The 24,690-nt window shown below is 40.6% G+C and overlaps 2 protein-coding genes across 4 annotated transcripts in view; one reads left to right on the forward strand and one right to left on the reverse strand.

Annotated features, from left to right (window-relative positions):
* The window catches only part of gdap1l1 (ganglioside induced differentiation associated protein 1-like 1), a 44,950-nt gene extending 37,260 nt beyond the window's left edge, over positions 1 to 7,690 (forward strand). For all 3 annotated transcript variants that reach the window (XM_088081751.1, XM_088081752.1, XM_088081750.1), the window contains 3 exons: positions 1,116 to 1,210; positions 3,399 to 3,513; positions 3,608 to 7,690. In XM_088081751.1, the coding sequence (XP_087937877.1) occupies positions 1,116 to 1,210; positions 3,399 to 3,513; positions 3,608 to 3,951 (554 nt within the window). In that variant the 3' untranslated portion in view covers positions 3,952 to 7,690. The remainder of the gene's footprint in view (positions 1 to 1,115; positions 1,211 to 3,398; positions 3,514 to 3,607) is intronic.
* An 8,909-nt stretch (positions 7,691 to 16,599) lies between these two features.
* On the reverse strand, positions 16,600 to 19,652 carry fitm2 (fat storage inducing transmembrane protein 2). Its single transcript, XM_042491360.2, has 2 exons — positions 19,440 to 19,652; positions 16,600 to 17,956 (listed from the first exon to the last, which is right to left on the reverse strand). Exons 1-2 carry the CDS (start codon positions 19,610 to 19,612, stop codon positions 17,347 to 17,349), a joined length of 783 nt encoding a protein of 260 aa, XP_042347294.2. The 5' UTR covers positions 19,613 to 19,652; the 3' UTR covers positions 16,600 to 17,346.
* Positions 19,653 to 24,690: the final 5,038 nt, after the last annotated feature.

Here is a 24,690-nt window from a genome sequence, read left to right on the forward strand (position 1 = left end):
ACTTTTCAAATGTTTTCAGGTTGTTTGTTCTTCTGTTCACTTGGTCTAATGGGTATGTGTAAATGCTTAAAAGTGATTGTGTTGGTATTTAAAATAGAAACACAGAAATTAGTTTGATTATTTGCTCTGAGGAAAACAAAAAGTTTGTCTCTGCAAAAGCTGCACCAACAATAATACCAGAAACAGTACATTTCCACTGTGAGAAGATGAAGTTGGCCATTTGGTTATTTGTTATTTTTGTTATAAATCTCATATAAAGACCAAAAGCAACAATGTGTTCGTCCGTCTCTAGATACTCTTTAACTTCCTGTCTGTGGCTCTCAGCTCCAAGCTCATTGGCTCCCACCTAAAGACGTAAATCTTTAAAAGTCAGTCAGAAATATAAAAATTCTTTAAAACCCCCCAAAACAAAACAGGCTCAGTAATTTTACTAAACTAGTTGGTCACTGTCGGTTTTAGAAGACTTTACTTAAACGGGAGAAAATACGGCATTTGTTGGGGACTATTTTCAGTGGCGGATTAATCCACATTTGTTTTGTATTCTAGTGAGTGTGTGGGGCAGCAGGAGGGTGTGAGTGGGATTGAGTCAAAATAAACAACAGTGTCTGTGACTCATTGATGTGTTGGGGTTTTTTTTTTACAACAATGGAGCTCAATGACACAGAGGGAGAAGAAATACCAGGCTGTGATACGCACACAATACTTGTTAGTCAGATCAGTTTATTGTTGTTTTTGGTCTTTTCATGCATTTGTTGGAAAGAAAAATATTTAATATCGCCAGACTTTTTCCTGTAAATCACATTAAAATAACTAAAATAAGGATTTAATACACTTTATACCTACAGTGTCTGTTCTGTGAAGCACTGTGGCAGTAAAGCATCTAATATTATACAAAAATATCTATACTTTAACACTAGTTTTCCTACTGAGTATATGCATGTATAGATGATTTTACAGACAAACTGCGCTATTTAGATTTGTTCAAATATCAAGTTTTGCCAAAGTCAATGTGCAGAAATGCCCTGTGATTGATTTGACTTGACCTGTGTGTGTGTGTGTGTGTGTGTGTGTGTGTGTGTGTGTGTGTGTGTGTGTGTGTGTGTGTGTGTGTACAGGACACCTGGCCAACGCTGCGACGGAGCTGATGAAGTTAGACCATGAGGAGCCTCAGCTGACAGAACCGTACCTCTCCAAGCAGAAGAAACTCATGGTGAGTTTTTTTTCTTCATTTATGTGATTAAAATGCATTAATTTTCCTCGTCTTCAACATATTTTATAATGTTGTGTATATATGGTGACGCCATAGACTGTGCAAAATAGGGTGATGCAACCCTTATTTAACTCATCCCCTCATTTTCCCTTCGATTTCCATTAATTTACACCTCACTAATGATGCATTCAAGTTATTTTAATGGGATTTAAGGAGGAAAAATAATGAAAAAAATAATAATTTGTAATAATTAAGGGATTAGTTAATTGATTAGTTTCATAGTCTAAATTAAAGACTATAAAACAATTATATCTTAAAGTTGTTTATATATAAGTTTAGATAATAATAAGGACCGCCTGTAATATTATTTTCTAGGAAAAAATCTTTAATATTTAAGTCCATTAATTTAGCCCAATCAGGGATTTAGATATTGTTAATTTTCACCTGGAAATATTTCAGACCTATGAGCTATATGAAGAGGCACAGACATACAATGCAGGAGATATCAGTGTGAAAGCTTGTGATAGACAAACCTACTAAAAGTCACCCTTACCTTTGTAACGGTCCAACACTTTGACTGATAATTGAACTTTCCAAGTTTGTGGTTTTAGGGGCATTTCATCATTAACAGCTTTCAGCAGTATTCCCTCATTACACAACTGAAGAGCCAAAAAAAAAGAAAGAAAAGGAGACGCTTTGCAACATGAAAACCCTGCAACACTGAACCTTTGACCTAAATACAGCTTATATTCCCTGCAGAAAATACCCGGGCGTTTGCGTCAGACGCAGCTGTTTCACCAGTGTTGCAAAGATGTGAGGTCTTGAATCGACGAGGCAGAGATTAGTTTGTGTTTTTCAGCCACACTACTGATGTGTGTGTCGATTGGTTGGTTGGTTTTATGACTGAAATATCTCAACCAAACTGCTTTGGGGACACATTGGAGCACGTCCCATGGATGGTAAACATTCTGTCTGCTAAACATCAGCATTGTTATCGAGAACATATCAGCATGCTGACGTTAGCACTGAGCTCAAGTGCCTCATAAAGATGGTTCAGTCGCTGTAGACTCTAAGTGTTTTTGGCTCGACCGCAGCATGAGAGGCCAGCCCTATAAACTCGAAACTGAGTGAGCGAGTGCGTTTCTGTTATAGATTTGCGAAAAACGTAAGCAATATATTTTAAATTTCGATAAAACACAATTGCGAGATGACTGCGTTTCCATTGAGTGATATTATGCGACCTCTCTTGCGATGTTAACATAACATCCAAAATTACATTCCAGTAACCATGGCGACCGATGTCCAAAGTGTTGGCAGATTTATCTCTGGTGTAGCTACTCAATAAAGCAAATCGCCGTGATTTCTTTGTCTTGTATCAGAGTTGAGAAGATCTCGGTCTCTTCCTCCGTCCACACATACCGAGTCATGTTTTGTAGAACGTCATGTGACTTTGTTGTACATTTTCTAATTCTTTGGGTTTTACTGGCGGTTGGTATCTATAAAGTTGCTTTATCGCCACCTGGTGTTGCACATCATATGAGGTATATAATTGAGAAAAGTGTTTCCATTGCAGTTTTGCGAAATATGGCTCTTGCTGCAGAGGGAGGATGTGTGTATGGTCAGCGGGTACAGCGCTAGAGAAAGCAGCTCCCCTCTGCTGTGTGTAACATTATTCTGCATTTTAACATATGGCAACATGAATTTTGGGCTGGACCGCAACAACACGTTTCATTCTCCACTGGTTTCCAACTATGGGTTGCCAAAGCTTCCCAGGTGATCGTGAGGCCTTCTTGATTTTAAGGGCTGTTTAATTTTATTTTTTAAACATATAAAATAAAATAAACAATCGGCCTATTTCAGCAATTCATTAATTTATGCGAAGGTAACTAAATGCAATTGTATTTTTTTTAAGTTTAGAATAATGTTCAAGATATACTTAAAAAAAAAGAGAGAGAGAGACCTCTGTGGATAATTCAGCTCCCGATAAAAATCTCCTGAACAACAAACACTGAGGGAATTTGAAGTGGGAGAAGTTTCAGCTGGCTGTAATCTTCAGTTCACCCCTAGATGCCACTAAATCCCCCTAAATCTTACACACTGGGCCTTTAAGTACAGTACTTGAGTGTTACATTCCTCCACTGCTCTCGGGATTGAAGTACTTTTAATCATTTTTTTGAATCATTATCAGGCGAAAATCTTGGACCATGATAATGTGAACTACCTGAAGAAAATTCTGGGGGAGTTAGCCATGGTTCTAGATCAAGTGGAGGCCGAGCTGGAGAAAAGAAAACTAGAGTATCAAGGTTCGTCTGAATCATTATTATCCTCCATCGTAATGGCACCAAAACAAATACCTCCGATAATGTTTTCTTAATGAAATTTTCCCTCCCCTTACAGGTCAGAAGTGTGAGTTGTGGCTATGTGGACCTGAATTTACGCTAGCTGACGTCTGCCTCGGAGCCTTGTTGCACAGGCTCAAGTTCTTGGGACTTTCTAAGAAATACTGGGAGGACGGCAGCCGACCCAACCTGCAGTCCTTTTTTGTGCGTGTGCAAAAACGCTACGCTTTCCGCAAGGTCTTGGGCGACATCCACACGACCCTTCTGTCGGCGGTCCTACCCAACGCCTTCCGGATGGTAAAAAAGAAGCCGCCGTCCTTCTTCGGGGCCTCTTTTCTCATGGGCTCGCTGGGAGGGATGGGCTACTTTGCCTACTGGTATTTAAAAAAGAAATACATGTAGTGAATGCCCTCTTGTTGTGTTAAATGTCTGTGTATTTGTGTGATGTTTCAACTTTTCTGTAATGTTTTATGACTGCAGGAAAACATAATGAATCTATATAGAGAACACTATTACTTACCTGGGTGAACAAAGAATATAAAAACATTCCATAATAAGAAATTCTTGACAGCACATTTTCTGGTAATCAAGGCCTTCATCGACTTTAATTTCTGCCAACTTGCGGCCGGCAAGTCTTTGTTTAACTTTTGTTGGAGGCATGCAACGGGTCTTCTTACACTGAAAAACTTAAAGAAACCCAGACAAAATGTTAAACACAGTAACACCAACAGGGGTTAACTGACCTTCGCATGCCACTATTATAGTCATTACTCATACCTGCTCTTCACTCCTCCATCAGCCTGAGGTTTAACTGTAAAACCGCAGGAAATGTTACATGACAAATACTTTCTGATAAGTGCTGCGCTGCCAGAAACTGCCACGTGAGGTGATGAAAGTATGGAGGCAAACTTTAAGGGAATAGTTTGAAGTTTTGGGGAATTTGCCTATTCACTTTCTTGCAGAGACTTGGATGTTTTGATTGATGGCGCTCTCATGTCTGTCCTCTAAATATGAAGCAACAGTCAGGAGAGGGTTAGTTTAGCAGTTCCTCCAGGATTTTGTGTGGGGTTTTTGGGATTGTAGCGACCTAAAATGTCTGATTTCATGGCAGCTCTCCTAAAACAAAAAGTGCAGCAAGTTGCAGTGTTTTTTTTTTTTTTGTTTGTTTTTTGGGGGGCAATTAAATTAGGCAGTAGCATTTAACATCCCACACGGTTTCATTAAACCCACACCAACACTGAATCAACAGTGACTGGCTTCCTAAAACTGTGTAGATTGATTTTAACCCTTTGGGATGTGGATCGACATCAGTTTCTGTAGCAATCAGAGGTCTTTCACAAGCATTTAAACCTTTGAAACACTGAGCAAATTGGTTTGGTGTCTTTCAGAAACATTAAAAAAAGGCAATCAGCAACCTGACAAGTAATGGCCTGCAAACTGCAAAAAAATAAGTAAAAGGTGGCAACAAAATTATTTATAAAATTAGCCAAAAAAAAGAGAATTATTAGAAAATTTTATATTTATTTATTAATATTTATTTATTTATGCTTTTTTCAGATCTTTCCCTGTTGTTTTATTCTTTTCTTGTAACTCTTTTTCTTGTTAATTTTTGAAATTGTTCATTGCTTGCTTTCTGTGTTTCTGTGCAACTTGACGAGATGTCCTGCAAATTGCAAAAAAACCCAAAATTACGTAAAAAAAATTGCCATAAAAAAGAGAATCATTAGAAATAAAAAATAAAAAAGGAAAAATACCACCAAAATTATATTTATAATTATTGTAATTCTCAGATTTTTTTTTTTTTTTTGATTTTTTTTCAGTTCATTTTCTTTTTTTTCTCTTCTCTACTTTTTCTGTCCTTGTAACTTTTTAATAATCTCTTGTTCATTTTGTGGTCATTTTTTAAGTTGCTCATTGCTTGTTGTTAAAAAAAACAAGTAAATTGCTCAGGTTTCAAACGGTTAACATAAAGCTGCAACACAAAACAAATGTGAGAAAAGTGAAGGGCTTTGAATACTTTCTGTGAAAATGATGGTGGGAGAATCACAGGTGTGTTTAATAACATTAACGGTGGCTGCATTCCATTTAGGGGAGGTCCTGGTGTTGTTCATGCTGGCACACTTAATGGAAGTGAGCCATCGTTAGTGTCATCAGTTTCACCTGTGCTTTTCCTGCTGTGACAAGCCAAAATGTTTGCTGTGAAAAATCTCCATGCTTTGTATGTTTTTAAGAAAAGCAGATGCTCAGTGCTGCACTGTGACTTTAAAGTAATTGTACTACAGAAAATTTGGCTCAAACCTTTTCCGGTCTTAACGCTACGCTAACAATCTGCTGCATCAAATTTAACAAGCAGACACGAGGGTGGCATCAATCTTCTCATCTAACTCTCTGCAAAAAATGTGAGTACTTTTACAAAAAAATGTCAAACTATTCTTTCAACTGACTGTACACACAATTAAACATGCACACACACTAACACAGAGACACACTCAAGAGTCAGTTTATTTAGAGCACCACAGATCACACAGCACACACTGGTCCACTGTCACTCTCTTTGCAGGAGTTCAGACGTTACAAAAACTTTGGGTGTTTGAAAAGTTACACTTTGGCTGAACTGGTAGTAAAATTGTAAATTCTGCATCTACGGCACAATAGTGTTGCATTAGGTTTAGGATGTATATTTCATTGCATGGGTTCTTTCTTATTGTGTAAGCGTTTCGTGACGGACGGACACTGCCCAGAGGCAGAATTTATGATGGCTACCAAACATTTGAACCACTAAATGTTTTGTGTTTTTTGGCTAATTGTAACCTTTGAAGCACCTGCGCTGTGCAGATGGCCTCTCAGCAATACTGAGCAAAAGGATTTTACTGCTGTTGGTTTGTCGCTGACTCCTCCTGACAGATGCAAGATTGTTTTTACAGACAAGATATTTTTAATTATACATTGTCGCATTTATTTGAATTTTTAATGAGCTCAAAGGTTAAAATGAGGGGAACAGAGGAGGAAAAGCTGACTCATCTAAAGGCTTTAAAAGAGGCGGGGAAAAGAAAAAGCCTTCCCCCCGGCGAGCCTCGCCAGCTGTCTCGTTGTTTGTTGATGCAGTGTACTTTTCTCGCTCCACGCTCTGTTCACCCCTAATGGGAGCCTTTTTCTGCTTTTTTTTTTCTTCGTCAGACCTCCGGGGTTTATAATTCTGCTCCTGAACCGCGCGCTCTTTATGTTTTAACTCATTATGTGGCTGGAGTTGTAAGCTGCTTTTGGTTTTAAGGCTGGTTATACAGACTTTTCTTGCAGTTAAGGACTCACAGTACAGCTTCTGTACAAGCCTCGGATAATGAAGGTTTTTATTTTTTCAGTTAGATTCTCCCTGTATTCTCCTGATTAGCTGCATCTGTGGCAGAAAACGTTGAACCAAAGACGACGATCAATGCTCCTTTAATAGCAGCATCTCCTTGCTGTGTCACATCTGATAAGAAATTTGATTTTTCATGCAGAGAATAAGTGTAGAAGATGTAGTTCATTGTGTCCAGTTTCATGTTTTGAGAGTGCAGTATAGCCATACAGATTTAAGGAAACGGGGAGGTTATTTCAAACTGTTGTTGCATGAGCAGCAGTGACGTAAATCGCACAAAAGAGAAGATTAAAACAAAATATGTATGGATTTTTTTCAAAGTTTTGAAGCAAGCAGGACACGCAAAGGTGTAAAATACTATTTACTGATACAATTTAGTCATAAAATTAGCTATTTTTGTTGACTTTTTTGATCCTCAGACATTTACTTATTTTAACTGACAAATGCTTTGGGAGGGAAACGTCAAGAAACTTCATAACCAGCCGATCACTGCGAACGCTTTTCGATCACTGCGAGCACACCTGTTACGACTCCACCGCTTCTCCGGACTGAGATCGCGCTACCCGACGGGTCCGATCTGTACTTCTTTGAACACACGCAAAGAGTTTTGAGTCGAGAAATCCTAGTTGTGATTTGTGGCCATTATATTTCACTATAGTATTTTTTTATTTTTTACTTTTTATTTTTTATATTTCTATATATATGCATTTATTTATGGTGCTTTTTATGATGTTTGTTCATAAGCCTTAATTTATTCAGTTGCCATCAATGACAAATAAATAATGAAAATGGAATACACAGATCCTGTTTTTTAATTTTGTTTTTTCTAAACCAGAAACCACCATCGTGTTACCTGCACTGAGCTTGCAATAATGTTCTTCACACATTATAAAAATCCACACATCAGAGCTAGAAAACAGTCGTTTGCTTGTGACATTGTAAATTAACACTCTTAGCAATATGATTTATATACACCCAAGTTTCCCAAAATCCCCTATTACAGAATGTGGCTGGCGTTATGTGATCTGTCAACAAATTTCATGAAAAGACCAAAACCAACAAATATCTATCCATCTTTTAATTCTTAACAGCTTTCCTCCTGTCTTTGGCACTCAAGCCTTCTGTTTCTACTGAGGACGTACATTTTTAAAAACAAATAAACTTTAAATTTTTTTAATCAACTTAATTACTTGGCAGCTGGACGTTTTTAGCAAACATTACTCAAACAGGAGGAAATAGAGCATTTGTTGGACTATTTTCACATGCACAATAATACAGTTTTGTAAACTAGTATTTATGGCATCAGGAGGGTGCGTGTGGGACTGAAAACACATTTCGGCATCCATTAGGCTTCAAAGGTTTTTAAAGTTGTTACGATGGTATTTAGAAACCCTGACAGTATGATTATTAATACCATCAAAAACAGACGTGCGTCTTTCTATTAAACTGATATGGAAATGCTGTAATATTGCAATGTATTGTAGTGCACAGCATACACCACCAGAGATCAGTCTGCACTGGCGTCACAGGCAGCTGAGCTGAGAAAGATGGTGACTGTGAGCGGTGGGGATAACGTAACAGGTTGGTGATTGTTGGAGCAGTGGAAAGACGAAATTAGATTGTTTAGTTGAAATGTATTTTGTGTTTGAATGAAAAGTGTTTTAGGATGATTTAACAAGGCTGTTAAAATAATCTCAGTTTACCGATATGCTGATGTTTCACAAATAATTTGACCGATAACCAATACTGATATCAATATATTGTCTTTTTTTTTGGGAAACAATAGAGCTCTTTAGAACAGAGGACTAAGATAAATAAAGTTTTGTCAATATTTGACAGTACTTGTTGGTAGAATCCGTCTATTTTCGGTCTTTTCATGGTGTTGCTGACAATGAATTAAATGACACCTGAAGCAACTAACTGATTATTCCATCACCACAAAAAAATACATGCAACTGTTTTAATAATCGGTTATTTTTTAACCTTAAAAGCTCTCTGATTCCTTCCTCTTTTACAGTTGTGAGGATTTGTTGCCTTTCTTTGTACTATGTGACTTTAAAATGAACAGATTTGGGTTTTTTACTATTGCCTCTAGTAACTTTGGGCATTAGGAGTATAGTGACTTGTTCTTAACAAAAACAACAAAACGAACCTAAGCCACTGAGGGGCTGCTGCTACCTGCTGAGACTGATAATTGACGCGTCCGTCGTCTTCCGGGTCCAATGAATCCAACACTTCTTGTAATCATCCACATTTATTTATAAACGCTCTTGACACAATGCGCCGATAATTGAACTGCACATACAAACAAAAGGGCTCACATATTTGCCACAACGCATAAATAAAGTCGACGACCACGATCCGACGTGACGTGACGTGACGTGACGGTCAAAAAACTGTTTGCTCTCTCATTCAGCAGCACACCTGCTGAGTAATTACGTCTTGCTCTATTTAATCATTCCTGCCCACACAGTGCAGAGCGCCACCTACTGTGGCTTCCAGACAAACAAAAAAAAAATAAACACAAATACACATAACCCAAAAAATGGCTCTAACACGCCGGCCCCTAATTGTAAATGACAGCTGACATTACAATTACCTTCAAAATTTAATTACAGAGCCATTATCCCAATAACATACAAAAAAATGTACCAAATAATACCCAATATTGTGCACCAACAACCTGGTTTGACTCAGAGGTCACCATAAAGTCAACACTAACAACTTGCAGCTTCCTGTAATAGGCACAGCTTTGTGACAGGTCTTTCCAAGATATTTGCCTTCGTCTGGAGGCGACTGGGCGTGCTAGACCTTTCTTGTCGGAAAGTTTCCAAAACTCTGCCAAGAGGCCAGGATCCACGAGCAGCAGAATCCATAACAACAACAATGTCTCCAGGAACAAAATTTCTAATTTTGTGATTCCCATTTTGCCGTTCTTGGAGCAAAGGAGGTACTCCTGTACCCCATCTTTCCAAAACAAATCCATAATATATTGGACTTGTCGCCATCTCCTCTTCAAGTACATATCATCTTTGTTAAACAGTCCAGGTGATAAGACTGGTTTCCCTTTCATCAGAGAATGTGATTTGGGTGAGTGATTCAAGATCAGTTGGATCATCTGAAAACTTAGTGAGGGGCGTCCATTCAAAATAGCCTCAACCTCGCTTTACAAAAGCGGTGTAGTCATCATCATCCAGTGTTTGAAGATGTAACACAGAGGTGAGAACTTTCCTTACCATACAAATGACACGCTCCCAAACACCACCATGATGTGATGCTGCAGGTGGATTAAGTTCCACTGGATCCCATCTTGCACAAGTCTCTCTGTATCTGGCCGTGATTTAAAGATGCAAGTGCTTCTCTCAGCTCTTTCTTGGCTCCAACAAAGTTCGGTACCATTATCTGAGTAGCATAGATGACACTTGTCCTCTTGACTGATGAACCTTGTGAGGCATTAATACATGCGTCAGTATCCAAGGATGGAGCTACTTCCAAATGAACAGCTCTGCTGGCCAAACAGGAAATAAAAAGATGACACCATAAGCGACACAAACCTCGACTCTCTTCACCTCCAAGGCCCAAAGTAATCTACTCCCGCATTCGTGAAGGAGGGAGATCAGGAAGAACCTTTCCTTTGGTAGAAATCCGCCATCTTTTGCTCACCCAACTTCCCTTTTGTATCGTCTGCAGAAGCTGCACTGTGATATGATTTTCTCACAGCTGAAGTGGCACTTGTTATCCAGAACTTCTTTCGTAATCTTGACAAGGTGTGATTTCTTCACCATGGCCAACTTGTTGGTGTATGTGTCTTAATATGAGTGTGGAGATGTGTTGATCTTTTGACAAGATGAGTGGATGCTTTGTCTCTTCTGGTAGAGCTGCCTTACTCAAACTTGCCTCCAACTCTTACAAGTCCATCCTCAGACATGGGTCCAGTTTGTAAATAGAACTGTCTCTTGGCACAGATTTTCCAGCTGATGAGGCAGCAATCTCCACCTTGAACCTTTTCTGCTGACAATAGCGAATGATGGAAACTTCAGCATCCAAAGATTCTCAGCTGACAAGATTTGACACATTGCTTTTTAGCCCTCTCCATCTCCAGTGACACATGTGACCCATCTGCATCCTTTCTGTTGAACTCAAGAGCATGCAATTTCTTTCTCTTTTGACTCAATTGCAGAAGGATCCTCTTCCATTTGTGAAACCATGCAACTGCCACCTTAAGTTTCCTCCAATCTGAAAAGTATGATAGAAGCTGGTCTGTAGCATTAGAAGAGTTCTGAGTGATGACTGTGTTTACCGTGGCATCCCTTTTGACCTCTACATCATCAACTGAAAGTGTGGCCTCTGTGATGTCTGCAGGCCAATCCTTTTCTGGGTCGAAGAGAAACCTTGGGCCTTGATCCAGCTCCCACCATTCAGCAGATCTCCAACCTTCATACCTCTAGAGGCATAATCAGCAGGGTTGTCTTTGGTATTGATGTACCTCCACTGAGAGACATGAGTTGAATCTCTGATGGTTGACACCGATTCGCCACAAATGTGTGGAAAGCGTCATGTCCTCATTTTTTATGTCCTTTAGCACTGAAGTACTGTCCATCCAGAAAGTTGACTGATCCAATGGCAGCTCAATTCTGCTCTCAACATCTGATCAACTCCGAACAGCTAGGACAGCAGCTGTAAGCTCAGACGAGGAATAGTTATCTGTTTCAGGGGTAACTCTCGCTTTTCCCAACAAGAAGGAGACATGGACCTCGCTCTTGCTGTTTCGATTCTGAGGTAGGTGACAGTGCCAAAACCATCTTCACTGGCGTCCTGAAAAGTTATGCAGCTGCGCACAATGGCCTGTCCAAAGTGCTTGGGCTTGATACATCTCTCAACTTTGAATGAAGACAACCCTTTCAGATCCTCCAACCATCCTGTCCGCTGATGGCTAATGTCTGCAGGTATGTTGTCGTCCATCCACAAGCATCTCCGACCAGAGCTCTTGCAGCATAACCTTTGCTGACAGTGTCACTGGTGCAAAAACTGAGGGATCATAAGCGGAACAGATTATCGACAACAATCCTCTTCTGCTCTGCGGTTGCTCTTTCACCATCATTTTGAACTTGAACGTATCCAACTCCACGCACCACTGTAGTCCAGGCTCTCACTGGAAGCTCATCTCTTTCCAGATCCAGCTCTTTCCAGTCTTTAGCTCTGTGTTCCTCTTCAATGTTTTGCAGCACTGTCCGGCTGTTACTGATCCACTTTGTCAAAGTGAAACCTCCCTTTAGGCAGAGGTCACTGAGAGCTTTAACCATCACAACCGCTTCCTCTTCTGAGGCAGGCTCTTCAAACAGTCATCAACATAAAAATTTAAGCTTGACTGTTTTCACCACTTCTGATGAAAAGTGAGCTTGATTGTCTTCTGCTGTCTTCCTAAGTGCGTAACTGGCACAACTTGGAGATGAGGCGGCACCAAACAAATGGACTGACATTCGATACTCCACAATCTCCTTGCTCACCGTTACCATCAGACCACCACAAGAAGCGAAGGAAGTCTTTGTCCTCTTGACCACTTTAACCTGGTAGAACATAGACTGAATGTCTCCCATGAACGCTACTGGCTCCTGCCTGAATCTGGCCGAGACTCCAGCAGCTTAACTGGTCAGGTTCGGGCCTTGAAGAAGCTGGCTGTTGAGTGAGGCTCCTTTAAACTCAGCTGAACAATCAAAGACAACACATAAAGTACCCTTTCTGGGATGGACGCACACCATGATGGGGAATATACCAAACCTTTCCAATTTCTCCATCCAATTGATGTTGAGGCACTTTCTCTGCATAGCCTTTCCGTATAACATCAGTGAAGAAGTTGGTGTATTCCTGGTGAAACAGTTCATCCTTTCTGAACTTCCCCTTTAATCCAAACAACCTTTGCTTGACCATTGAAAGATTATTAGGAAGAGTAAGCTGTTCTTTTCTGAAGGGCATTTTTAAGCTGTAATGGCCATCCTGAAACTGTGCTGACTCATCCATAATCTTTAAGAATCTGATGTCTTCTCTCGACATCCCTTTTCCTCTGTACTTCTTTCATTGAAGTCATGATTGTACTGGTTGTTCAACAACTCCTCCAGCTTACACAGAAATCCTATTGACGGCAGCCACTGAGAACCTTGCTTTAGGGTTACTGTGCTCTCCATCTGAAGGGACCATTAACAACCCAACCAAGTACAGTTCTTACTGCATACGGGCCATTCCTTGGCTGTTGACAACTTCCCAGGGTTCCAATACCTTAGGGACGTTGGTACCAATCAACATGTCAACATTGGGCGTCTATGCAGGGGATGCGGACGATTAGAGAGAATCGACCACTTTGCCAATTCTTCCTGTGACAATGTTGTTAGGGTCACAGGCATTTTTCTTTGTGTGAGAACTTCTGGAAGACTGTAAAAGTGGTTACTGTCAAGGCCAGCCACCTCCAAACCATTCAAAGCGTGAGTGACAACAACTTTTTTCATGCCCATGGTGCGCAAAGGAAATTGGTTCTTCTACCATCAATGTTCAACCTTTGCATCAGGTGCTCTGAACAAAACGTAGCTGTACTGCGGGATCCAGAAATGCATAGGTTTGTATTATTTTGTCTCCTTGATGGATTTAACCTGGATTGGCAGAATGGACAAAATGCTATCCTCCTTTCCGGCCTAATGTGACCACAAGTTTCTGAAAAGGGTGGTTTAACATTAACTGTTTCTTTAGAGTGTTCACCTTCTGTGCTGGTTCTTAGCCTTTCAGAAATATGAAGCACAGTGGGATGATTGCGACCACACTCTTTGCAAGTCAGGCGCCTGTCGCAATCCTTACTCATGTGTCCACTACACAAGCAGCCAAAACACATCCTCTTTCCTTTAGAAAAGTAATTTTGTCGATGTTTCTTTCTTTTTCAGCTTTGGACATTCCTCCAATGTATGCGACTGGGAACAACAGGCATGCTTTCTCAGACCTTTCCATTGAGTCTTGCCTCTCTGTGGGTCTGAGTGTGAACCTTCTGCTGTATCCACAACAGTAATGTAGTGAGCAAAGCTGTTACCTCTGACTCTGCTAAATTTGGGCTGAGACTTGAACTTGCTTACACTCCTTGATGTAGGTGAAACACTTGTGTCCTGGATGTCCCCAAAGAGTGGATCAGAAATGATCTTAACTTGACGCGTTCAAGGAAAGAAACAAGGTCTTTCAGCTCTTCATTGCACCTCTCCAAGATTTCATGTGCATTTGTCCTCCATTTCTCCCTATATTTAAAAATGGCAACTTTGTCATAATTGCTCTCATGTTAGTTGGCATGTCTAGTTCTTGCATGTAGTGACTCCTCCATCACGTTGCAAATCACGCATAAAACAGAGAAAAAAGCCTGAAGTGATTTCACATCTTCTGATTTCACTGTAGGCCAAGCCAGAGCCTTCTCTATGTAAGCTGCAGCAATCCTGTATTCATTTCCAAAGTGTTCACATGAAGTTCTTTAGCCAGTTGATAGCCTCTATCCGAATCATATGCTGACAGCTCCTCACCAATTCTCTAGGCTGACCCTTTGTAAACTGTTCCAAAAAATAAAGACAGTCAGCTTTGTTAGCTTTTTGCTTCCACTCATGCTCAAAAGCTCTGATGAAGTTTCTGTACTGGAGAGGATCTTACCGTCGAATACAGGAATGTCTCGAGATGGTAAGGACAGTAGGCGTTGTTGTTGAACAAGAGCTGCTGTTATTTCATTCTGTTTATGCATTATGGTGCATAGATCTCCATGCATTTGTGCAGAAAGCAACTGCGTCTGCTCAACTGATGCAGTCTGCTCATTATTTACTGGCAAATGAAGAATCTGATGTTGTGCATCTCCACATTGTGTTGTTCCATTCGTTTCTGTTGTTTTCCTGTACTCCTGCCCTGATCCAGGGATGCACTCCTGCCCTTTTTCCACAGTGTGTGTGTTCTGTGCACTTGAGTCCTTATGAAGTGCTGAAATCGGTTTGCAACTTATGCAGTCCCTGTCCAAGGTTCATATGACTTTGCTGCAGAATTGAGTTCTTTGAAAAGTTGTGTTTTGTTCCTTTTTTCCTTTGTAGATATGAATTCATTCCATTGGATGCTTGAGATTGCGTGAACATTCTGAAACAGTTTCCAAAACTGCTAGCTTTGCTGTGGATGCAGCAATTTCAGCATCAAGCTCAAGCTGCTCTCTTTGTCTCCTTAGTTCTGCTTCTTGCTTCTCCAAAGCATGTTTTTTCTTAACTACTGCAGATCGAGCAAGAAGGGCAGCCTTTTCTGCCTCGATTTTAATGCAGTAGAAGCTGTTATGTGACCACTTTTGTTTGCTGCTTTTACCACTGCATATGCTTTTTTGGTGAGAACGTTTACTGGCAACATTTGATATACTATCATCAGGATGAACATCATCAACCACATCACCACCATTTTCATTATTTCTCAACCACTGTTTAACATCGTCAATGAAACCATTTCAACCAACATTTTTGCAGCAAACCACATTCTGTTTCTCACTTTCTTCAGTGGACATTAAAGGCACCAGAGAATCATGAGCAATTTTTGCTTCTTCACACAAACAAATAATTTTTTCCAGTGCACCTTTAACCTCTGCAACATTAATTTCAAGCATATGATCTTCAGTTACCTTTCTTAAATTTTTTACCTTGTGTAGTTTATCTTTCTTACATTTTGCAACCTTTCACATTTTTCAACATAAGCCTTGTGGGTCAATTTAACAGTTCTTTTACCTTTACCCAACAGTGCTTCATTTTAATTTCCCACTTCACTAGAAGCAGTGACAGTCATTTTGAGCAACGGATCATCAGATTTACCGTCCATCATGTCTTTTTTTTTTTTTTTTTTATTTTCCCATAATAAAATCAATATGCACTTTCGATGAGAAAGGTTCGTTTTATGATGATCGTCATTGTTATTTTAGCGACCAATGCATTGGGATTACGCTTCGCAAAATCGTGTGCACACTTAATTTATTTTTATTATGGCCATAAGCTGGTAGCGCTTACTGCTCATACCTGTAATGCAAGCGTGGGCGCCCGTAAGATGGACCGGTGGCGGGATGAATCAGCTGATGATGATCGGTGTCACTCCGGGAAACACAGCTGTTGTTGGCGTCTTCCATGCGGCTCGACCGGCATTAGCTCCGGCGTTAGCTCCGGCGTTAGCTCCGGCGTTAGCTCCAGCGTTGGCTCTGCCTCCGTGCGGTAGCCTTTCCGCGACTAACTAGACTAACTGAAGCGAAGTTTTTTTGACTTAATTATAGTGACTTGTTCTTAACAAAAACAACAAAACGAACCTAAGCCACTGAGGGGCTGCTGCTACCTGCTGAGACTGATAATTGACGCGTCCGTCGTCTTCCGGGTCCAATGAATCCAACACTTCTTGTAATCATCCACATTTATTTATAAACGCTCTTGACACAATGCGCCGATAATTGAACTGCACATACAAACAAAAGGGCTCACATATTTGCCACAACGCATAAATAAAGTCGACGACCACGATCCGACGTGACGTGGCGTGGCAGTCAAAAACTGTTTGCTCTCTCATTCAGCAGCACACCTGCTGAGTAATTACGTCTTGCTCTATTTAATCATTCCTGCCCACACAGTGCAGAGCGCCACCTACTGTGGCTTCCAGACAAACAAAAAAAAAATAAACACAAATACACATAACCCAAAAAATGGCTCTAACAAGGAGATTGTGATGGACATATTTCGAAATGTAAAATAATGGAAATTCTTCCAGCCATTTGAGCAATTTAATAATTTTCAACTGCAGTCTGTGCACGATGAGACTTTAAAATGATCTTAATATATTATCTGCTTTACAAGCTCTACGTCCTCTGAGCAAACTTTACATAAAGTGTTGACTCAGTCACAGTGACCCCAAACCATCCGTAACAGCTCGTTTAAATCTTTCCATCATTTAAGCCCGCTGTCGTGTCTGATGTGACGTTGTTCTGAAGGCATTTCCTATAAAACAAAGTAGAACTACTTTACATTGGTCTGCAAAAATACATGTTATCAGTGCTTTACAACTGGAGCTGTAAACATTCAAGTGTTTCCACTCGGGCATCAAAAAACTGCGATTACTCATCCACGAGTGCAACGTTATAATAAGGCAACAAACCGGGGGGACAAACGGTGGTTAATCATGCGCGCCTCGGAGGCTGAAGGTGAGCGGCTGAAGCCGGACAGCAGAGCAGCGTCCTGCTTTTGTCTCAGATTACCACGAGTCATTTTGGGAACAGCAGCTGCCAAACACCATCCTGTACAAAACGACCTTTCTGTGAGGAGGGAATAACTTAAAATAGCTTAAAATAGCGCGGCCAGTTTGGACCCGGAGACGGAAAACATCAGCTGTAGTGTGTTGTTTTGTGGAACATAAGCAACAAAACAACCTGCAGTTTAGGCGTGTTGTTTCTGCTCCTTCGGGTGGCGCTGAGGGGGGAGTCCAGGTGACAAAGGTTTCGGATACCAAACCCGATACGTCAGATACCACGCCGACAGGGCGCAGATGGTGCCGAGCAACTTGTGGGACGGGTCGTGGAAGTAAACAGAGGTGCAGGCGAACATCCACACCCAGACGATCACGATCAGGTTCAAGGCCACGTACAGCAGGCTGAGGACCGTCCTGGGCAGCGCCGAGAGACTGGCCGTCTTCAGGGACGCCATCGGTGCCGTTTCCTCCACGATGAAGAGCGCAGAGTACGCCAGGATGAAGGAGTGTCCTGAGATGTCGTAGCCGTGCCAGTGGAGGCCGGCCCGCCTGCAGCTGGTTTTGGTTGTGAACTCCGTGTTAATGACGTCCATGGTGTCGGTTTCATAACACGAGCCGGTCACGTCCTCGATGTAGAAGAAGGTCTCGGTGCAGACGTACCAGACGGCTGTGGCCACCGCCAGAGACAGCAGACGCCGACCGAGGAAGGACACGCTCCTGCTGAAGGAGGAGTTGGAGAGGAGGAGGAAGGGGGTCAGCAGCAGCAACGTCCAACCCCAGGACACTTTGACGAAATACCTGCAAGAGGAACAGCGTGTTTAGATAACGCTCATTATTAGAGCTGATTAGTGACGACGTTCATCACATAATCTGCACTCTGATGCAAAAACATCACTTTTTAAACTGGTTCCACAGTGTAATATTTAAAGATGTCAGCCCTTCTGTAAAGTGGCAATGTGCAGATCCTTGTTTGTTGTTTGTTTTTAGATGAAAAGAGAAAAAACATTTTGTTTAGTGTTTTTCAGACTTATTGTAATGGCTGAGCTGCGAATCCCAAGATTAAACAAAAATATGTAATCTTTCCAAAATGTATGCCATATGCATGAACACAGACAAAATAAAATGAAAAATAAAAAAAGAATGAAAAGCTTGTAAAATGCGCCCAGCAGTCCCTTAGGGTTAATATATTTGTACCTTTCCCCACTTTGCACTACTTTTGCACAATAATATTCCCTCAGGATGAATTCATATTTATCTTATCTAGCAGACTGTCTTCAACATACAGAGGAACAAAACTGTCTTAATACTCATTTATTTACCAGGCTGACTGATACTGACTGAGAACAGCGACTCATTAAACCACATTTTTGTCTGGTTTTGAACTGTTTAATAATTTAATTTTATACAATATAATAGTGATTTTACCGTTGTTGTACCAAAGTGTGCTCCTGGGAATAGTGCTTCCCCCTGTTAATGCGTAGTCCTCACCTCAGTGGTTCGGTTTGTTAAGGGCACAGGTGCAAAAGGACTAGGCCAGTTAAAAATAGTTTAAATTTTCCGTATAATTTTTTTAAAGATAAAATAAAATCCACATTCTCAGGAGAGGCAGAGGAAGGATCAGTTATGTAACTCCTATGATTTACCAGTGTATGGGTGCACTGATCAAAGTTGTAGTGTTGAAATGACCGTTTAAATAATAAAAAATGTTGCATGTAATGTAAAATGTGTGACATAAATACTTCATGAAAAAAGGGTAAGTGGGGGAAAAAGAGAGAAAACAATGAGGAAAAAAGGAATAATAGGAAATATTTGAAAAATAACAGAATAATAAGAAATTGAATAATAATAATAATAATAATAATAATAATAATAATAATAATAATAATAATAATAATAATACTAGATAGGCTCAAAAGATAAATGACAGTTATAAATTAAGAACATAAATAATTCAAAACAGAATTATGTGTTTCAGGTTTAAAAAAAAAGTGCTAAAATAATTAAAACACATTAAAACACACTTAGGTTCGACATAAAACCATAAAGTGATAAGTGCTTTTAATATTAAATCCTAAAACATCAGAGTTTGGGTCGGACTCAGAGGGGGCACAACAAACAGCTGCAGCCCCACAGGTCCAGTTTACCTGTGACCTTTTTCACCTGAGCGTTTTAACTCCATTAAACAGAGTCCGGATGACATCAGGTCAGCTCGTGTGGCTGCGCTCACCTGTCAGGTGAGCTCTCGTCATTACCGCATTATTCTGACAAAGACGTTACTCACACATTGAACGCGTTTCTGCTGCTGCTGAAATATGTCTGCGGGACGAGCTGCAGCTCCTTCAGGATCGACCCCGCGACCGAAATCAGCACAAAAATCCAGTGGAAGTTGAGTCTGACGGCCGGGATCCTCCACAGAGTCACCAAGTTATCCACAATGACATCCAGCGCCGCCATGTTGACGAAAACTGACCAGGCGATAGCCCTCTGACGTCACCGCGGCTCCTCCAATCAGGCTCCTCGGCTGCCGTGTTCTTCTTCTTCGCTCTGTTTTGAAAAGCGGAGCGTAAACCGCCGAGTCAAACTGCGTACCGCCACCTGCTGTTCAGATCAGCGCACTGCTCCAGGGGCGTAATATAGGTATATAGGGGCCCACGGGGTGAGGGGGCCCGTTAGGTAGTGGGCCCTGCAACGACATGTCAACAATAACAAACAAGCTTCTGTATGAATTCAGATTGCTACTTTAGAGCTATAAAAGGTAGAAGAAGGTAGAAGGTTGATTTATTACATTTAAATCACATCTTTGAATCTTGAATGATGAGTTGATTTAAAATCAGCAGCTAATATTCAGATTACATCTGCTCGCTCGGGCATGTTGCGTCGCTCAGTTCCTACAGTGCATTTTTCTGTCAAGTCAAGTCAATTTTATTTATAGAGCCCATTATCACAAAACATGGTTTGCCTCAGTGGGCTGTACAGTTTACAACATCCCTCTGCCCTTAGACCCTCACATCACATGAGGAAAAACTCCTGAAAAAGAAACCCTGTAACGCGGAAAAAAATGAAGAAACCTCAGGAAGAGTGGCAGAGGATGATGAGGGATCCCTCTTCCAGGACGGACAGATGTGCAATAGATGTTGTAAATAACAAATGAAATACAATCATGGCAAAAAGGAAAGAGAAAGAGAGAGGGGAGGAGAGGGGGAGGAGAGGGGGAGAGAGGCAATAATAATAATAATAATAATAATAATAATAATAATAATAATAATAATAATAATAATAATAATAATAATAATAATAATTAGTTTATTGCTATTTACTCGTATCTCTTAAGTATTGTTTTATGTATCCAGGAGATACTGTGCTTTTCCATTGTGCTTTAATAATGACAATAAAGAATTTTTGATTTTGACTTTGACTTTGTGACAGACTGAACTATGTACAGTGTGTAAAATCATTAAAATGAGCTCAGCAAGAGCTTAAAACTAGGTTTTACAAGTTTTAAAAGTAACATTTCACTTCAATGTGTGTAAGGGAGTAGATAAAGTTTTTTTTAAGTTCTCCCTGTCTATGATAGATTTAACTTTCACTTTCCTTTACTGTGATTTATCTGAAGTAGTCTTAGAGCAGCTGGATGTGCTGCACTTTGTCCTTAGTGTCCTTTTTGTTGTTGTTGTTTTGGCAGGGATTTGACTTCCTTCCACATCAAGACAGATGCTGGGACAAAGTCACGAAAAATCAGAGTCAACAACCGGCCTCAATTAAAAATAATTATCTCAAGATGTCAAATCATGTCTAATGTGCTCCATTATGGCTACAATGACAAACTAGAATTAAAAAAAACAAAAACAGGACCATGGAGATAACAGAATAAAGCATCTCTCAGATCTTTCAGATCAAATATTTTGGTACAGACGCAGAGAGACACTCAGACACTCCTGTCTCTCGCTCTGGGTCATGTTTGCTCAGACGGAGCCCTCTAGTGCAGCATGTGGATATAACTCAGGGGTCAAGGTGTCGACTTTTATGAAGCATGCTGACCTCGATACAAGAGGCCAACACAATGCAATGCAACCATGGTCACAGACAAAATGTAAACAGTTTGAAACTTTTTAATGTTGCAAATATTTGGGAGGTCTGGCTCAAAAACACGCCCAAGTGGAAAAAACTGAAAGTCAAAAATAGATTTTTTACCCTTTGAAACCTGAGCAAAGCGATTTGATATCTTTCAAAACCTTAAAACCTTTTGGTTTTTTTGCAGTTTGGGTTTTGTTAGGTTTATTTGTGCTTATTTTCAGGTGATTTTCTTGTAATTTTTTTTACTAATTTCTTGCTATTTTTTTGCCATTTCTTGTTAAGTTGCTCCTCGCCCTCTTCCCATGTTTTTGAAAGAAATTAAGCCAAATTGCTTGGGTTTCAAATGGTTAAGCTACGGCATACTACGTGTAATTATTTCCTTTAATGTGGAACCAATGAAAATTGTGTATATCAGTTGCGCACAAGCTGTTTCAATAAAGGATGGGCGAAAACAAAATCTAAATAACCTGCATAAATGTTCACTGGCTGTGTGTAAAACTCATTGACCGCTGCTGCTGCTGCTGCTGCTGCTGGTGATGGCAAACTTGCTGAGTCATTGCGATTGTAGTGGAGGAAGATGAATCTTTCCGCTTGCAGCATCTGAGTGCAGGACAAAGTTTGTCCTCGATGCACTCACACTTGGCAAACAAACCTCCTTTAGAAATGACATTTTCCAGGCACGCCTGCTTATTGTTCTTTAAGCACCGATGCCAAACTACAAACTCTGGCTGGATGTGGAAAAAGCATCTAAATGAAATGGTTGCATATTACAGTTCAGACATCTCACTCAAAGAATTGATTCTAAAGGATTTCTGTGGTTAGATTAAAGAGAAAAATCTGATGCATATTAAAATACAGAGTATTCACAGTTTGGCTCTGCAGCTTCCAGACTGCAGATATCCCCACTGTGAACATGCTAACTGCAAACACAGACCGGACCCTCTTTGAGGAGGAAAATCTCGAGCAAACATGAGAAAGGAGGTGAAACTCTCCTGCAGACATCTTGGCCGGTTGATCAAAAGGCTTCGCTGTGCAGAGTGGAAAATGTTAGTGTGAATTATTCAAACAAACTCCCCTGACTGAGCTCAGACATTATTCCAACAGTCAGGAGGAGACGCTGCCAGGTGACCATGCTGTTTCACTGTCCAAACGCCTGCTGACGCTGCAGAAAAAGCTTATTGTAATATGTTTTTTTTCCTCTATGACTGACCAGTTAACCCTTTGAAACCTTGATCAGCTTTAGGATTCTTGTGCTGCTTTCTGTTTCTTTTCTTTTCCCCCTACATTTTTAAAATCAAAACAATTTATTCAGGATTTAAAATGTTTAAATAGCTTGTGAATGCAGCAAAAGAAAACTGGTGTCAATCCAGGTTTCAAAGGGTTAAACACAACATTGACCTTATAAAGTTGTGGTGATGAACTTGTTACCTGCTTCATTAGCATTCATCTGAAGTTGTGTTTCGCCTGATGAATACGCACGCTGCGCCGGCTCCGGAGGGAAATATCTGTCTCTTTAGCAGCTAAACGATCGACTGTGTTCACCAGCTGGCTGCTGACTTTCTCTGTCTGCTGTTTGGTGCAAAGCAGGTGGCGTATAGTCGGTTTATCTGAGCTTTTTTTGCTGAAAACGTCTGTCTGCTTCTGCTGGAAAGCATCGACAAAAATGATGAGAGTGAGTTAAAACAGTTAAGTTGCTGGAAAACCAAAACAACGAGCTAAAAGATGCTAAAAATGCTCTGTAAAGTGTTTAAGTCCATGGGTGTGTTAGGAGACAGTGGGCCCCTGGGCACAGACATGCAAAAGGCCCCACCACCTCTCCTGCATAGAACCAGGACACACAGATAGCCCCTTTTACACTGCACATTCAAGACGGGAATATTGTGCTATTATACCGCCTCTCTGTTCTGTATAAAAGTACGATCGGAGAATCGGGGAAACACACTTGTCTCACTTTTAAGCCAGCAGTGGAGCAGTAACAGTGCCGAAACAGCGTTTGTGACAGGACGTCCTGTCCTGCTGGCAGATTGCAGTTTGAATGGGTTTCAACGGTGCATTTTTTGCACTTGAATTGCTCAGTGTTTTCCACCAAATTTTCTCCATATTTGTCAAATGAAAAAAAATGCATGCAGTTTCCACTAGATGCATTGTCACAATCAGTGTTGCTGTAAATCACTGACTGTGATAATCAGGGAAAAAATCTACTTAGCATGAAGTATATTGAAAATAATCAATTTCTTGTGATTTTTTTTTTCTTTAAAAAACATAGTGGCATGACAAAAATCCAATCAAAACATGCCCATCACGCCACTTTTGCTACTGGGATGCCGGCATACATGTTGCCACGGTGATTTACTTCCATGTAAAAATGCAAGAGCAGCATAAAGAAGGGACTCCGTAGCAGCTCAATATCAAGAAGTAGACTTTTGTGGGGATTTTGCCTCTTTTATTGCTTTGGTTTGTGTTGAAAATTACTCTCTTTGAGATTGTTATGCGATTTTTTGTCACTTTGTGTCTCTTTGCAGTTGTTTTGCCTGTTTTTGTAGTTATATTGTGTCTTTTTGTAGTTCCTTAGCAACTCGTTGGGGTCCTTTTTCTGTCTCTTTGTGGTCAATTTGAGTCTTCTGGGTCTGTACGTGTTCATTATATTAACACGTACTGCAGCCCATGATAAAAAAAGATAATAAAAATAAAATGAAATATTATTATTATTATTATTATTATTATTAATTTGAGTGACATTTTGTAGGACCTGTGCCCAGCTGGCCTGCTCAGTAACGTTCATGGCCAAGTCGGGTGATAATTCTTTGTGAGTTCTTCATTGATTAAAGCGTGAATCTTCTTCCTGTCTGAGACAAAAGCGGATAGCTTCACCCACAGCTGACACAGTTTTTACACGTTGTAGCACTTCCAGAAACGCTGGCTTCTAATTCAAAGGGCCATAATTCAGGTGTTAGTGCTGCTGTGTGTGAGGAGGTTTGAGGGACTCTAACTCTGTGAGAGACACCAGCTGCTCAGACGGCTTAAAAGTCCAACTGACAGCTGAAAAACTGCTGCTCAGGGACCTCAAATACAGTTGTTACAAGGTTTGTTTCATGTTCCCTCTCAGACAAATACAGCAGGCCACCGAGTTCCCCTCGTCACCTTTCAGATACCACAAGGTCACAGCGAGCTTTTGTAAGTGGACGCCCTGCAGCGTCTCGAAACCAGACAGATGATGTCATGCTGCAGGAGGGTGAGGGAGTTTCTCAGGGGAAACCGTCTGGTGTCGGCTGGCTGGAGAATCATCCTCTGCTAAATCTGAACCATTTCACTGTCCTGCAGGAGCGTCTCTGCTCACATTCCTGCAGAAATAACCACATTTACAACCTGGAAACCAGAAATGAAATTATTGCAGCTTTTCTGACTGTGTTGCTTTGATGCCAGCGTGCAATTTTCTGTCTTTTTAACCTGTTTTTTTT

The sequence above is a fragment of the Plectropomus leopardus genome, chromosome 9, assembly GCF_026936395.1.
Source record: "Plectropomus leopardus strain MGB_pleo_1.0 chromosome 9, ASM2693639v1, whole genome shotgun sequence".
NCBI lineage: Eukaryota > Metazoa > Chordata > Actinopteri > Perciformes > Serranidae > Plectropomus > Plectropomus leopardus.

Excerpts from the sequence above, each read along its gene's own strand:
- fitm2 (XM_042491360.2), bottom strand. The coding sequence starts at position 19,612 with ATGGCGGCGCTGGATGTCATTGTGGATAACTTGGTGACTCTGTGGAGG. Across the intron at positions 17,957-19,439 it reads AGCAGAAACGCGTTCAATGT|GTATTTCGTCAAAGTGTCCT; the intron begins GTGAGTAACGTC and ends TTCCTCTTGCAG.